Genomic DNA, 17,146 nt, shown 5'->3' with positions numbered 1-17,146 from the left:
CCCACCTTCCACGCCTGAGGTATTTCCTTTCTTATCAACTGGACTCTCAAAATCTACCCACTACTTGTTCCAGACAGTCGATTCTTCAGGGACAGCAGAGCACTGACCACTTCTGGAGATGTTTTAGACGCAGTTTCTTGGCTTGGGAATATTTGTTTACTACTTTTGTAAGGCACTTGCATTTCTGTGTATTACAATGTACGTAGTCTTTAGGATAATGGTACCTGCTCATGTGAACACAATCATTTCTCTGCAAGTTGCACCTCTAAGAATAGGACTGATGCTTCAGTACAGCCAGTTGGTGCACAGAGTATGACTGGGAGCAGTTGCCTTGGGTTTTATTGCCCATACATCAACATTCCTAGAGTGTCTCTGACTCAGAAGATCCATCGGGCTAATGCTAAAAGGGTTAATATATTGCAATGCCTGCGTATAATGGTCCTTCCCCAACAGGAGTGTCAATGAACGTCTAACAGGAGAGATTAGACTGGGGCTCCAATTACTTGGAGCCCCTCCAAGGAAGTTAATGATCCCTACAGATCTGTATCAACACAGCTAATGCCCCAGTGCAGACGGCTTTTGGTAAATGGGGAGGAAAGACACCAGCTCTAACAGACGGGCATTCCACTGAATGGAAAACACATTAAGAGAAGCTAAAGATGCAATAGTTACATCTTTTGAGTCTTCCATCAATTAAACAGGACATTTCTTTGAAACACATCATGTCTTCCCTCCTAATAATGTGTATTAAACCTGTTGTTATGTGTCAGCGACAGTAACATGGGAGTTGATGAGCTAGATTTTCTCTTATGGGTGAGTTAGAGACATTTTTTATGCCTACAGGGACACCTACTTCACTTGCCCCTCGACATGCTTAGTCAGCCCTGGGAAGTCTACTATATTACTGCAAGTCTGAATTAGCCAAGTTTTTTTATCACGTCCTAAATTGTAGTGTATGCAATCTGATTGCAATTTGTTAAATTATTAAGACTCCACTCAATATTGAATTATGGCTCAAAACATCTCTCCATACCTACTGAGCTTCAGAGCAACAAAGATGACTTTATTTGAGCTATATGGTCTGTGATTTGCAGTGGAATAAGGCTTTCTAAACCATCAACAGGTGCAGGAAAGCAACCATCAGAACCAGTAAGATAACCATGTAATGGGTTTCAAACAGCCACGTTTGTGAAGTTTGCAAGAAAGAAACAACATCATTCCTTTGCTAAGCTCTAATTCCCAAGCAGCTGGATGCAATTAAAGTCTAAGACTAATTGACACCACTGCGGGAAACAGCATGTTCTGTGATCAGTCTTTGCCTAAGGGAAGGCTAACATCTTTCTATGCCTCAGTTTCTGTTTGTCTGCTATGTACCATCAATTACTCATTTATCAGATGTTAAGGGCAGAAGATTTAGTTTTGGTGAAAATATTAAAAATGGACATATTAATGCTGACATTGCATCGCTGGATATACTCTAAGGCAGCTGTGCACCATCTGCGAGAAGCCTGAAAGGTTTAGTACTCCCATGCTCAAGAAGGATGCTTGTCAATGCTTCTGCATGACTGTCACGTATGCAGAACAGCTTTCTCATTTCAAATGTTCACATTTGCCATCATTCAGCCAGTGAAGAACATTTTGACCTACTCATGACTTCAGACTGATTTCATACATACGATATGCAACACAAAAATGTGTTAAATTTATTGCTGTGAATCATAAAGCCCTTCAGAGATCAGACTAATACTTTCTGCAGGGGAGAACAAGGACAGAATTGGTGCCTACCAGGTTCTGCCACGCTACCAGGGCTGCATGGCTAACATTTGTAGCTACACTTCTGCAACCCCATTTCAGCCGCTATAGTGAAAACAGCAGAACATAAACAAGATCCTCCAAAATGAAAACATGAGCAAGCTTTAAACGTGCAGTGAGCCTGGGGACATCCAGTGCTGCCTGCAACCAGAACACAGAGTAATGAAGATCGAATGCAAAACATGCACCCTGAAGTATCGCTTGGTACCTAATGTACCTTCGAAAACATATGCAAACAGCATGTGGGGGCTCTGACAGCTCTGAATGCACTCAGCATTTGTCAGTAAAGAGAGAACGCTTTATTATCAAGACATATTTCCCCATTGTTTCTTGAACAGTCATTCTTAATCTGCTTTAATGCCAATTCCATCATATTTTAGAGAGAAGGACAGAAATAGTGATTCAGATATTATTTCCTATGACTTTCCTCAGGCTGATGGACAGGTTGACTGAATGAAGCCCCCATGATCTAAGAGGATAAGGTCAGCAACCTCCTGCACCACTTAAGACACACACAGGTCTATAGGGCTGGATGTGATCCATCCTAGGGTGCTGAAAGGAGCTGGTGGAAGTGCTCACCAAGCTGCTTTCCATCATTTATCAGCAGTGCTGGCTACCCTGGGATGTCCATTCACTCAAGGGATTCATTCACCCATCTAACCTAAACGATTTTATGGTTCTATAAAATTTTAAGCTGTGTTCAAGATACAGAGGTCCAAAATGTAGTTGCCAAGTAAAAAGCTTTATCAATTTATCCTGAAAAATAAAGCATCCCTTCCACTGCATCCTGAATCACGGCAAAATCACTGTACAGCTTTGGGAACAGGAGTGAAATCTGACCAACCCAGGTTTGATAAACTGGGTTTAAATGAAATACTGTCCATAAAACACTCTCAAGCTGGAAAAGCACTAAGTGCTAAGTATTGATTACCACTTGTCCTGTACTATATGCATCAAATGAACCAAACTGATGGAATCATCTGATGGGCTCATTATTTATTATGCACTTCTACACATAAATATAATGGAGTGGCTTAATGGCATGGCTTGAAGTTACTTTGATCTAAGCCCTGTGACTCACTCCTCTGTTAATGTACCCATGAAGTTAATGCAAATAAATGCAGAATTCCCACCACGTTCCCAGTCTCCTGAAATGGTGCTTTCATTTAATGGGAACTAAACAAGAAAACCGAGAGATGAGGGGACCTCTGTGAGCCCAGCACTGCTGCCTGCTCCCACCGCAGCACACTGCCTCCACCGCCAGCAGCAAGGGAGAGGCTGTATGTACTCCAGGATCCAGCTGGTCTGAATTTTAGCAGCGACAACAAAACGTTCTTGGATTTCTCATCAGATACACGACATTTAATTCCGCACGATTCAAAAAGCTTAACAAACAGGTTATGAATTCCGTGCTTTGTCTGAAAGGAGTGCCACCTTTTCAGGCTACAAGTGAAGACAGCGATCAAACAGACACGTATGTACTCTGCTCCAGGAAAAGCCTAACTCACCGATGATCTGCAAACCTCAGGCACCAGTTTTCTTCTTGATGCCTAAAAACCTCAATACCGGGTACCCAGGTAGCTGAGCACATAGACAGACATACAGGCATACACATCTGCCAGGCACAGGGAATGCATCTGTTCATGTAAGCCACCATCTAGTTAAACAATGGGCATTGGACTCGATGATCTCCGAAGGTCACTTCCAACCCAAACCACTCCGTGATACACCACACTCAAGCAAGCAGCAGCACAGCCATTCATCACTGCACAACAAGTAGCCCTGTGAACCCAATACAGTACTAGCTACCTGTTTTAGACAGTTTGCCGGTACTTCTGTTACTTGATGAGCTATCTCCTCTCGTCAGGACGGTTATCCCACCAAAACTGGCTGTCTTTGTTATGGCTGGCTTCAAGTTTCGATTTGAGCTGTCCGAGTCTGTGCTGCTCCACGGTCTCTGGTGGTCTGCCCATTTCAGTTCGTTCTCTGTACTGCTCTGTCGACTGCCAGATGTCTTCCCCATGCTGTCCCTGTTACCCCTACAGACACCAGGAAACAAAGGTTTATGCACCAATAAAACCGTATCAGGGCAAAGCGTATCCTTGGGTACCGTGCAGTGAGACTAATAAAGGAAATACTCTGCATTTACAAAAGCATGCCTGAAATAGGGCACCTGACTCCTGTACCCATCTGCCTTCAGCAAGTGAACACTACTATACCCTTTTACATGCACAGCACTTACCACTGCTTCCCCTTTGCGTACATCCTAAGAGGACTCCACTGCATGGGGCTGATGCAGCGTTTCTGTTGCCTGCTGGCCAGTGTCTTCCCTCAGCAACCCTCTCACTACTTCTCCCTTTGCTGTTGCTATATTTTTCTCACTAACTTCACCTGCCCTGTACCCTTTGTCTTCATATCCATCCTCCTTGCTTCTATCACACCCATCATCTGCTCTGTAGTTATCCAAAGCCTTCCCCTAACCATGTGTCTTCCCAGAGTGACCCCAAACTGGCCTGTGCTAATGCTCCACTTAGAGATCCACCAGTTGGATGGGTTTTCTGCTTTCTGTTCCTCTGCATACAGCAGCTGCAAGGATCTCTGGGTGCAGCCAGTGTACTGTGAGTAACAGCACAGTAAACTGTGAGTAGAACGTGGAGGTGAACTGCTTGCAATGTGCGGCCGAGATAAAACCAGCATGCCTACCACAGCTTAGTGCTCCACCACTGTTAGCCCAAGTGATGTTAATAACACTGGCTTTAGGATGGCTTTTAGAAGACTGGAGAACCTGCCAAGCTCTGTCACTTGGTACACGAAGGAGCAGCGTATCACAGGCGGGATCAGGCTGGCGCGTTCCTTGCCTGTGACCAGAGCCCGTCACAGATGGGATCAGCAGTATTAACCTGGTGACCTTTGCTAGACCCAGACAGTGGGGAAGAGAAACAGCACAAAAGCAGCAACACAAAAAAATAAAGGAAAAATCTTTTTTAAATAAATTGTCTTCAAAATTTCACTGGAAAATAAAAAAAAAACCCAAACCAAAGTATATTATTTCCAGACTGTCCTTCTTGTGCTTAGAAATTAACAATGCCCTTAGATCCTAGTGGAAAAGAGAAACAGAATGCTTCTGTATCCCAGCTGTCAGTGGTTTGGGCTTACACAAAATTCCTTTCTGTTCCCCAAACCCAAGCAGATACGGGTTATTAAGAGTGTCTGCGCATAAGATGGCTCCTTAATCCTGCACACTCAATCCAAGACTCTCAGATCACCAAGGCTAGCCCAAAAACGCATGGAGAAGAGTTTTTCTGCCTGCTATCTGTGGCCGGCATGAGTTCTCCATGAAAACATGGACTGACTCCTGCTAACTCCCTGTGGCTTGGGGCACAATTTGGGATACAGGACACATCTGAATGTTCTCTGGGCAGAAGGAATTGAGTTTGGAGTACAAAGTTCACAGAGAAAGCATTTCAAAACACTGCTGCTTTAGAGAAGGGAATTTCTTGCTTCTATTTCAGCTTTTAATAAACCAATGAAAGGAAGAAAGGTCAGTCTGGGCACTGGTCTGTGCAACGTGCCTGCTGTATAGACTAGAGCAAAATGAACTTCCACCAGTCACGGTCACCCCCAGACTGTGGCAGCCAAGCAGCTGAAAATCCCATATGGCTCCTGAGCCAAAGACCTGTAAAATCCAAGGAAAGGGTCTCGTTGTGAGCTCCCCATTCACGGAGCGTGGGTCAGATTTCTGTTGTCCATTCTTCTTTCCATCCAGCAAACTGACATACCCCCACCTGTGCGAGCCTCCCTCGGCGAGGACACAGAATCATGAGTGAGAGTTACTGGGAATTGAATATTAAATAAAGCCATACAAACCTAAAAAGCTGTCTTTTCTTATGGGTATCATTGCATATGCTATTGTCTTCCAACAGCCTACTGAAAAACGAAAAGAAAGATTACGGTAACAGACATGGCAATTCAAATTGATCTTATCTGTAAAGCTGTATTTCATTTCTAGCATCATCTTCCAACTTGTGCTAGATTCATAGCTTAAACAACCGAGGCTAAAACTGCACGCCCCGTAAGCGTGCACAGTGAACTGAACACAGACGTGTCAGCCAGGGAGGCTGAAGGCCATTTAACATACCCTGTTACTGAGCAAGGTAATGCTCAGAAGCCAAGAAACCATACACCTGCATCCAAAACACAATTCATTAAACTATCACCCAATAAGAACATAAAAAAATGCAAACCAGCAAAACTGTGCATTTATCATCTTAAGCACTTCCTAAGTCACTTGGAAACCTCTGCAGCTCAGAGAAGTGCTCAGGTTCTCTGATGAAAAAGAAAGGCAAAGCACTTAAACACATACCCCGCTTCCAACACAGCAAATCAGCAAGGCTGCTCACGTGCATGGAGCCAAGTACACATGTAAGTGCTTCACCTGGCCAAAGGCTGTAAGGCATGCAGCAAGAAAAAGCGGTGTTCTGAGGAATACAGTTGAAGAATCCCTCTTGACAAGGAGAGGGCAGGCAGTAACAGCAGCCCAGTTTCCATCCTGGCCTTTTACTGCTCTCCGCCGGGTATGCATCCTCACACCAGCTCTCAGGTTCAAGCAAGAGGAACCACATGCAAACAGCAGGACTGGCTACATTCTCCTGCAGGCAGGCGTGGGATGGAATGCATAAACCGGTGGAGGGCTGGCTAGGAAGTTCCTGGTTCATCCCATAAAGGTCCCCACCTTACCCTCAGCAGTGCAGTACCCGAGCACTTTCCATACTGACATGGGAATGGGAATAACTGCATCATGCTTCCTGTCCCAGTCTCTCCAGAACGGGAAAAGGAGGCTTATGGGAGCATCTGCCTTTTACTTTTTGGTTTCCTTTGTTCCAGTTTTGATAAAACATATTTCCATAGTCATGATACAGAAGCAGCAGCTGAGGAAATAGCTTTGGCTCTCAGAACAGGAGTTGGTTGGAGGATAGTGGCCGTTACCTCCTGAGGGCCTTCCCTCATTCCACTTACAGGACTGTCCATCGGAAAAGCTGGTTTATACCATTATTGTGGAGTCATTTCTGTGAGAACAGCCTCATCCATAAATGCATCTGACAGATGTAAGGATGGACAGAGATAGAAATACTATAAAAGATAACCCCCCTTTCTGCAAAGGGGATGCTAAGCAGCTTTAAAACCTGCACAGGGCAGACCTGGGCTAGCACTGCTCAAACTCTCGCCAGCAAAAATCCCAGTGTTTTGGTTAAAATCCTTACTTGCCATAAAGGTGCACAATTTCCAAGCTTTTCAACGCAGTTAAGCTAATTTATGGCTGCCACGGACCCAATACTTCACATTTTGTGGATCTTAAACAGTTTCTTCTTCCCTTTAGGTGGATTTATTATAATGAAAAACCCCATCCATAAGAACCACCACACAGTCATGCGAAGGAACTGCGTGTCAGGTGTCAGCATTTCATTACTACATAATTACTACAACGCAGCAGGAAAGCAGGTCTGGGGCATTTGGCAACCTCCAAGAGCACGAGATGAAATCAGTGCTGCTGCTCAGCCCCACAGGAGAACAGGTTAAACAGCAGAAACACAAGCACGATGGTTCATACACACCATCAGCCAGAGTGCTTTTTAAAGATCAGTGAGTTAAATGCTAAAAGCACTCCAGAGATAGAGTGGGCATTGGAGATGAAACCTTAGGTGGGCTCCCCCCTCCCTCCCACAACCTGCTTTCTAAACCAGAACACCCCGTCTTGGGAAAGCAGCAGTAGCTCCTTATCTGCTCAGATACAATCTGCAAGGCAATCTCTTTCCCTCCCGCTCTTACAGCCCAAAAATCACTGCAGATAACACGGATTACAAATACGCTCAGTCTTCACATTAACAACTCTAGAACTAGAGAGAGAGAAAATAATAGAAGAAACAACTAAATTTAACATTAAAAAAAAAAAAAAAAGCAAGCTATTTTTTTACCTGTTTTCCACAAAAAGGTTTTCCTGGGAGCAAACTGACTGAAAAATAAAAAAGGCATTGTATCAGACGTTCTAGATATGCTCTGCTGTCCCAATTCTTTCCTTGAGTTTAGAATTACCTCCCCTGTTCAGGCTTAAGGGGATTTCAAATCATGCATCATTTGCATTTGCAGAAGACAAGAGGGGTGGGGGAAAAAAGGTCAAGAATAAGGTCAGGCCAATAAAATAAACTCCATGCATTACAACACATTGCCAACGAGGGGTCTCAGTTTGGAAACAAACTGAACCTGCTCACTCCTGAGATCAGAAGAAGGTGGGGTGTGCAAAGTACTGGCAATTCAAAGGGGAAAAAAGGCTTTTCCTACGTAATGAGGCTCCAGTGGTCTGCCCTACCACCTCAAAAGGAGACTGCAGAAGAGCACAGAGCCGCAGGTAGGAAGGACAAACAGGAAAGCATGCAGAACTGACAAAGCTCTTCAAAGGGAGAGAAGATACTGCAGTACTGAAAATACTGTGTGCTTTCACATTTTACAGCTGGAGAGGAAACAGTCGTACCCACATTGAGCTACAAAATGGTGATAATCACGTTAGTAATAATATTAACATCAATAATAGCCTATTCCAAACAAGTTCTCTGCTGGAGGAATTTGATCCTGTGGAAGGTGAAGGGCTCGGAAGAAATAAATCCTATGGGCAACTGCGTAACTCTTTTAGCATTACTTGGTTTTTTATTTGGAGAAATGAAGCTGTGCTCAATTTCCCATGAATAATTCTCCCTCTTTGATTTTTTCATTCCCCTCCTATTTCATGTTCACTACACAAAGTGCCTCGTAGCTGTCACTGGATTATATCTCTGTGATGTAGAGAAGAAAGAACAATCAGTACTTGCACTGATTTTAAACAAAAGGGAGGAGGGCACCAGAGATCATGCCCTTTACTTCTGTAACAGCAGGACTCAGCTGGAAGAATAATACAATGCCATCATTAGCTGTGTCAAATTTTAATGGTGTGGGATATGCAAGGATTAGGAATGTTTCTGTTTCAGAAAGGGCGAGCTAATGACCTACTCAGCACCAGCCAACACCAGAAGCTCATTCCCAGGGCTCAGCAGATGATGGGCAAAGTTTCCCCTTGGCACCACAGCCAGTGCCATCCCATCTCTTCACATAAGGAGGGAATCAGCTCCGAGAAGGAAATGTGGTTTCTCATTAAAGCTGTAATTCCCCATGTCCAGATCCACACCAGGGAACATCTGACAGCTCAGTGGGCTTCCCAGCTGAGCTCCCACCCTGCACCCCTAGTAAACATGCAAGGCTCTGGGCAGCATCTGTGGCGAGTGCGTCTCTCCTTAGCACAAAGCCTTAAGATGCGAGGAGCAAGTTCTTCGTTCCCAGGGATCAAATTCCCACCATCAACAGCAGACCTAGGGTTTCACCCCAGTCCGAGAGGAGACACAATCTATTCCCTCTAAAACCACTGGAATCCTTTGTACAACTACGACTCTGCCTCTTCTCTCCCTTTATGTACCTTACTCACAAGGGTTCATGAACAAAGGTGGCTGTGCAGACTTCAGCATACTTTAAGTACCTATGAGCACAGCAAAATCACCCCGTGGGCTTCTACAGCCTCAACTGTGGGGCTGCCTTCACTTTGAGGTTCATGATGGACACTTGTGCATTGACTTCACAGCTGTCACATTTCCAAAGCAGCACTATAGCTACTCTTCAAGGACAAGCAAGTAATCTCTCGTTAGACCAGAGTACTGGTCTGTGTTCCCACAAAGTCACAAAAGCAAAGGGGCACGCACCTGTCTGGATTTCTTTGCCAAGGTTTTATAGGGATTGGGGCACCAGCAGGATAAATATCTAGGGTTTATACTTCAATCAAGCAAGGGGAGAGGTCTGCTCCCTTTTCACTATCTCAATGGGTATCACTATCAACTGCATTACAGACTTAAAGACAGTGCCTGTAATAACTCCATTTGTCTTCCTGAGTAATGCTGATGGCACAGGGCCACACCATCCCTGGAAACTATATTTCTGTACAGGTGTGAGGCAGAGAAGACAGGCACTTCTTTATTATGTTATTCTTACAGTTAAATATCAGCTAGCTAAGCAGCTCTGGGTAGCAACTGAGCTACTACAAGGTCAGGACTCGCTTTCCTGATCCATAGCATCAACAGAGCTCAATTTAAAGCACCAGGAAAGCTTAAGTAGCCAGCATGAGAGCTGGAGTCAAAAAACATTCTTCAAACGCTTGGCTCTTGGATACTCAAAGACACTGGAAACAAACCTACAAAAGGAACAGAGTTTTGCAAGATGACCTACAAATTCACCTCCCTGGAGGCCTCTGCAGGCACGGTTTCCATTCGGGTGCTCTGGATGACTGTCATTTATGAGATGAGTATTTCACTCTTCCAGTTTCCTAAAACCTTTTAAAGTCTCCACTGGAAAAGGTGCATCAGCTCTGCCAGGGCATTAGGTATACTGGGGGTTGCTGCTCTTAGTTTTAATGACGTTAACCAACACAGATAACTATTAACATGCAGGAATATCCTGCTCTGGATACCATCAGGTAATCATTTTCACATCAGTTAACAAGATGTGATGGATCTCAGGCTTCCGACTAATGCTTATTGCTTGCTCTGCAACCACAAGCAAAGGCTCTGTACAGTAGCGAGGGGGTTTTAGTACCTATAGGTTTCTGGTACCCAACACAAGGCATGTCTTTGTTTTGTTTCTATTCATTTTAAACCTTCTTCTTCCTAACCTTTTCCTACTAGAAGGATAGGAAAGGCTGAAGCCATGTTTTCAAATATTTCTTTCTTGAAACTCTTTAATCAGAGCATGATAAAGATCCTCAGTGGTTTCTTAAGAAGAGGAGTCATGATTATTTTGTCTTAAGGATCTGGCTCTTCAGAATACACTCCTAAATCAAAACCAGCCATTACAATTAACAAGACAAAGGAAAAAGCATGGTGTATTCCCTTTAACACATCCCATGCGCGCCATGGGCAATTCCAGCGTTTGTGCAAGTTATAAAACATGGTCATTTTTCAGTGAATACACAATGATGACTTGAGAATAGAATTATGACCAGTGGATGATCCTTACGTGATTCTGGCTCATGAGGTTATGCGCTGTGTTAACCTTGAAGAATGACATTCCCCCCACATAATCCAATTGCTAGTCTTTAGAATCAATTTTCTGCTTGCTTAAAAGCCAAACGCAGTGTATCATTTACACACGCATTTGGGATTTTCAGTTAAATCTACAACTTGACTTATCAGAGAGGGAAAGAACATCTACCTTTTATTCCTTCAGATCGTTCTTTGTCTTTCTTGGACAATTACTTTTCAACCTGCTCAAAGCAACTAAAGCAGTTCAGACAAGAAGCTTCTCCTTTGCAAAGACCCAGGTACTCCACCTCCTCTGTTCCAGCGCACTTAGTTGTAAAATTCATGAACTGTTGTAAAACGAAGTTTCCAATAAAAAACGTGTTTTAAGAAGGAAGGTTGTAGGCTTTGTGACATAAAAAAGAAACCCTTGAAAACAGCTTTGAGCATAACAGAGCTCATGTAGTGCTGCTTTACTATTAGCGCCTGAAAAGCTGGAGGTGCGTGTTGTAGACCTTATTTCAATAAGCTGGAATGATTGCGTTTATTAACTATTTATTTCTTCACCAAATCTTTTATTAAGATATCCCATTAACATGCTTCTCGATCCCTGCCGCTTGTTACGACTCTACACGACAGGAGTCATTAAAGCCTCCAGCCCCCCTTATCAGAATTTATGATAGCCAACACAGCAGATGGAAAGCTTGCCAGGAAGCGTAATTTAAACTAATATCAGACTAATCATCATAAGGACTATCATAATGATGGCATTATTCATGAACGTATTTATTTTGCTAAAACCTCCCCACTCGGAAAGGAAGCTGTGTGATGCACTCGAGGGCTGCAAACTCAAAGGCAGGACAAGCAAGCCTTCTGTTGGCTGGGACGTGGGGTCCGGGGTAAGACATTTCTCACAGCACTTGAAACATGCACAGAAGGTTTTGTGGCCATACTCAGAGTGCCTCTTCCTCCTGAATTTTATCAGGGATCTGACTCCGGGGCTGATAACGTTAATCCAAGGAGTTTTGGCTATCTTGAACATGTTTAGAGAGGGGAGGCTGCGTGCAACATGTTACAGCAGTATTCTTGACCTTTGTGGTTACCCTTTGGAGACCTCTCATGCAAGCTCTCTTCATGCATCCTCTAATTAGAAGTGAAATATCTACAATCCATTTGCTAAGGTTCATAAGCAAGGCACTGATCAAGGCTTGGCTACGGCAGTGTAAACAGTATGGAGGTAATAAAAATGCCACGTAATTGATCCCTCTTTGCCTCTCTTCCTACATATATAATTTGCAGGATGACAAAGCTTAGGTACCTACCTCAGAGGAACCTGGGGAGAACTGGAATGATTAATTATTGCAGAGGGGCTTACAACTATAAAAAGCCTTACATGCAGTAAGTGGCTACCTATAATAGGAAGCCATTGCGCTCTTTCCTAAAGCTGACAAAGCCACCACCACAACCACTGTCATCCTCTTAAAAACCACCGCATATCTGGGAGTGCTCCACTCAAACCAGCTCAGCTGAGACATATGTTCCTAATAGTATTCATATAACTTGCTGCAATTCATCGCCCTACGATGTTCACTGACACCTGCAATAGCAGAGAGAGAGCTCAATGAGTGGATATGAGAGAGAGAGGGAGAGATATCTAACAGTGCTGATCTTTAAAAGTGCTCACTCCCAGTGCGCTTGACATGCTTGCCACAAACCACACTGTTATTTAGGTCTTGCCACTTGGAGATACCAACCCAATGGACCACAACGACCTCCTACTGTAGACAATGAAAATGCTCACTGCTCTCCCGTCTTTAAAACTCAAGTATCTAAAGATAAAACCAGCAGCACTCACGTTGTGGAGCGAGTTTCAGCACTGTTCTAGCCACCTCCGTTTCCCAGCCTGGCATGTCTAGCTGCTGCTTAGGAGAGAAACTACACTGTATGGGCAACAACTGTCCATCTGGCATTTTTAAACAACCTTTTGCCTCGTTTGAAGTCTGCTTTAAAACCCAAAGATTTCTTGGGTTTGCACAAGCTCCTCTGCAACCTGTTTCCTACAGGAAAGTTGCTGCTTCTAGCTTATTACAAAAAGGCTTTTACAGCCCTTGAACTACCCAGTTAACTCTACCATGTATACTGTGACAGTATATATACATCAGAGCCCCGTGCTGAAAGCAAAACACAAACTGAAGGGCCTCTGCTTTTACTGGAATTGTCTCAGCCAAGGAAGAAAAAATGAGGCTAAAACCATTCTGATGGGGCAAGCTACTTATTAAACAGCAAGCTTACTTATCGCACGTCAGACAACGCACACCTTAACACAATGCAATGTATTCTGCTAAAGAACTCGGACACGTGCCACTCCAAAACCAGAGCAAAAGAAAAGGATATCTAAACCAATACTATTAGACCTGCAACTACGAACAGCTTTAATTTAAATGGACACTGCCAAATATGATTTTCAGGAACAGTTTTAATCAGGTTTATCCCCATATTCCTCTAAGCGGCAGAGCTCCCGCTGAAACAGTAAAATGATAAGGTTTTTTTTCCCTTTTAGGACCCCATCATTACAACATTACAGCAAACTATGATTTTCTTCCCTTTTCAGGAACAGGAGGTATTGCTCACAGATGTTCCACATTTAAATGTTTTCCTCTCTCTAGCAATATAGCTTCTTGTGCATGTTCTGATTTGTTTGGTAAGGGCAGGAATTAGAATGCCTGTTTCACTGTATTCCTTTCAAAACAAAATCAATAATGTGACTCTCTGATGGCAGAAACATGGCCCCTTAACTGGTCATTTAAATAAAAACCCCATGCAACTCCATGTTTAACCTCTGGCTTATCTTTGTTCTTAGTGTTGTAGTGCTACAGCACTGGTCCAAAGAAACAAACCCATGCAAAAGGACACTTAGAAAATCTGATCCAGCTTGAAACAAACATCATAGAATCCCAGACTGGTTTGGCTTGGAAGGGACCTTAGAGCTCACCCAGTTCCAACCCCCTGCCATGAGCAGGGACACCTTCCACTAGACCAGGTTGCTAGAGCCCCATCCAACAGCCAACCTGGCCTTGCTTTATGGCCTTGCTTTATTGAGAGTGTCCATTTAAATCACTGCTCTGCCTGTCAAAAGAGAAGGCAAACAGAAGGAAACCTAGACCACACGAACATGAACAGTCAAAGAAACGGGATAGGCACTCCCCAGACAACATGCTGGGCCTGATCTTTCCTCTACCCTTCTCCCTGCACCGCTCATCATCACCTCCTTCTCCAGAAGCCAACCTCCACATATCTCAAGCTCCTCTCAGACCCTCTGCACCAATCTCCCTTCCCTGTCTCCTCCAGCCCCACAGGGCAGGTCCTGCTGCAGTGTTGGTGTTGGAGGGGGGCAAGACTGTCTGACTACCGGCGAAGGTATGGCACTAAAGAGGCAATTAAAACAACTACTCACATCTTGTGCAAATATTCTCTCCCTCACTCTCTGATACTCCTCTTCTCTCTCTTCAATTGATTTACTTCGTCTGTCATCTCTAAATGGAAGAATTCTGTTTTGCTGAGCAGAAAGAAAACCAGGAGGATTATATAAGTTGAGCTGTTAGAAACTGCCGTTAAGTAACTGTCAGCTGAGAATAATAAATGTTCACTCAAACAAACGAAGCATGGAAACAGTAGCTGTAGTCCCTGCACGGAGCACCCTGCGAGGATGGGCACCCAGGGCTTCCAGTCCACACAGCCAGGTGGCCAAAACAAGGCTTCCTGCATGGCTTGGGTGGACCCACCATCCTAAAACTGGGTGTTCTCGCCCCAAGCCTAAGTGCCTTCGACCACTAAGATTTCTCAGCTCTCCTACTGCCACAAGGAGCAGGAGCACAGGCAACGCTTGCAATCTGTGGGATCAAGGAAGGGAAGAGGGGAAACTAGGCTGGAAGAGCTAAACTGCAAACCCTAGAAGAAACCCACCAAAGCCTATGTGTAACAAGGAGAAGTCCCAGATATTTGGCACAGCACTCCCAACCGTTTCCGCACGGCAAGGAACCCTCAGCTTCAGTCTCGTTGGGAAAAGAAGGGCAAAAAGCCTGTGCCTCTCAGGAAATGGCTGTGCCGTGGGAGAGAAGGACCCTCAGCAAGAAACACTTGGTTGGCAATTGGGTTTCAACACTGCTCCTTCTCCCCCTGCACCCCAGCTCCCCGTGAGAGAGGTCATGTTGCTTTCCTTTGGCTGATGCCCATATTCGCCGTACCCTAAAAACGCTTGGGGTTTGCTTTCACAGGATGCAGCACAACTGGCGAGGCTGCTCTGGACCACTGGAAGTCAAGGGGAAAAGTTAAAAATAGAAAGGAAAAAGGAAAACAAAAATCAGTCCTTTGCTGAAAACATGGAGCGTGGCAATGAGAGACTCAATGGCAGCTCCCTCCACCAGCACAACCTAAGCAAAGAAAGCAGAGGCTGTCTTCTTACCTGTGAGACTTCTCTCATAAAAGCAATACACGTAAGAAACCCTTTTTGATTGGTTCTTTGGGTTAATATATTCCACATAGGCAGCTTGCACTGGATGGGAACAGCCCAGCACCCGCTTTTCCAGGCAGCACAAACACACTCATCTCCCTGGCACTCCCCTACTCATCAGGCTCACCTCAGGTAAGGGTGTGTTATAGCACAGGCAACACAGAGGGGAACGTCTGCCACAGTACATGCACAACAAGCAAGTTAAGTTACACAGACAGTAAAAGGTGGCGAGAGCACGGGAGGAGGGAGGGAACGAAAAGGTGAAACTGCTTGATTTTGGGTCAAAGCTTAATTTAGGATGGGTTTGTTGGTTTTTTTCAAATGAGCCTGGCCTCACCATCACGTTTGTTTGGGGGATTTTGATTTGAGTTTAGTTCCTCTCTCCTTTTTTTGGGCTGCATCAGTTTCTCATCAGTCCTTACTGAAATCCATCTCTGCATGGGTACCACAGAAGGAGGAAGCTGCAGGGAGCGGCACGACTGCCATAGTTAGGCGAGACATTGGGAAACGCGACTGACACAGCCTTCCACAGAGCCCGGAGCCGCCGGCATTCCCCCATCCCTTTGGCATGCAGCACATCCTGCGCCAAGCAAACCACCCATGCAAACCCACACACTGCCACGGCTGAAGCGGCCACGCCAGGGCTCAGTGCTACCCATGGTACGGATGCCAAAGGAGGCGGGAAGGGAGCAGGGGAGGAGGAGAGCAACAACAAAAGAACAACAATAACATCAGTCAGCCCACCTTCGAAAACAGAACAAATTGCAGCAACTCTCGAACCGAGAACCAACCTGATTGTCTTCTTTATCAATACTAGAGTTATCTCGCTTCAAGATAAATCGCTTCTGGGATTCTTCACCTTTTTCATCTTTTAAATGTTCAGAAAACCTTTGCTCTGGTCTGCCAGCAAAGTAAAACATAGCAATAAAAAAATCTTTCTTTTGGTTTCGCTTTGACCTTTATTTCTCAGTGCTCTTTTGTTTTCACAGAGGCATTCAGTGCAAAAGCAGTTAACAGTCGCGGTCATGGTGAGACGCTGCCTGTCGCTGTCTGAGGCTGCTGTATCGCTGCTAACTGTTATTGCTATAAATAGCTTTTGTTGTTGTTGTGTAGCAAGGAGCAGGAATCCAAAGTCTCGGTCACTGAAATATTTAGACTCTCCTCACTGCGACTGAAGGACAGGGAAAACAAATTAACATACTGCATGTTAATTTGCTTCCTTCGGTAGCTGTGGCCTCCAGCAACACTGCTGCAAGGGAAGCCTGTCCACCTTTGAAAGTAAGGAAAACCGGAGAGAAATCTTAACACAAACCCTAAAGTTCCCTCACTTCTAATAAACACAACCGGTAATGGGAGGGACTGATGGCGTATTGCTTAAACAACTATTATCACCATGAAGCAAAGAGAACACTCCAGAACAATCACAGAGTATCAAACAGTTCACTGAGTTAAACCCATCCAGACATTCATTCATTTATCCACTTGATTTTAAGCCAAACCCCACTGCTTAAGAGGTTGAAGCGTGTCAGGTTCGGAAGATGCCGGGATGCTGGTTCCACATTCTCACATTGTGCAAAACGCAGCACCTCACGGCACCTAACCTGGCACAGAAAAGCAAGTTTTAAGAAGTATCTGTTGTCACCAAGCTGGTCACTGCCAATGCTTTGTGGCTGTCAATAAATACCACTCCTGTCTGCACCACCCCCAGAGCCAAACCTGTCACGTTTTAAGCCCCAAC

The 17,146-nt window shown here is 44.6% G+C and overlaps 1 protein-coding gene across 14 annotated transcripts in view; it reads right to left on the bottom strand.

Annotated features, from left to right (window-relative positions):
• Positions 1–17,146, bottom strand: part of ARPP21 (cAMP regulated phosphoprotein 21) — a 96,411-nt gene that overhangs the window by 53,958 nt on the left and 25,307 nt on the right. For 3 of the 14 annotated variants that reach the window (XM_062621969.1, XM_062621960.1, XM_062622023.1), the window contains exons 9-13: positions 16,200–16,308; positions 14,353–14,454; positions 7,785–7,822; positions 5,680–5,739; positions 3,619–3,851 (exon numbers count right to left, since the gene is read on the bottom strand). In XM_062621969.1, the coding sequence (XP_062477953.1) occupies positions 3,619–3,851; positions 5,680–5,739; positions 7,785–7,822; positions 14,353–14,454; positions 16,200–16,308 (542 nt within the window). The remainder of the gene's footprint in view (positions 1–3,618; positions 3,852–5,679; positions 5,740–7,784; positions 7,823–14,352; positions 14,455–16,199; positions 16,309–17,146) is intronic. The other 11 variants (XM_062621975.1, XM_062622037.1, XM_062621990.1 and 8 more) reach the window with 9 other exon arrangements.

The sequence above is a fragment of the Pezoporus occidentalis genome, unplaced genomic scaffold, assembly GCF_034315485.1.
Source record: "Pezoporus occidentalis ecotype Australia unplaced genomic scaffold, CSIRO_AGI_Poc_V1 ctg107, whole genome shotgun sequence".
Taxonomy (NCBI): Eukaryota; Metazoa; Chordata; class Aves; order Psittaciformes; family Psittacidae; genus Pezoporus; species Pezoporus occidentalis.
The sequence above is the reverse complement of the archived record's forward strand: the minus strand, read 5'-3'. Positions and strand labels throughout refer to the sequence as shown.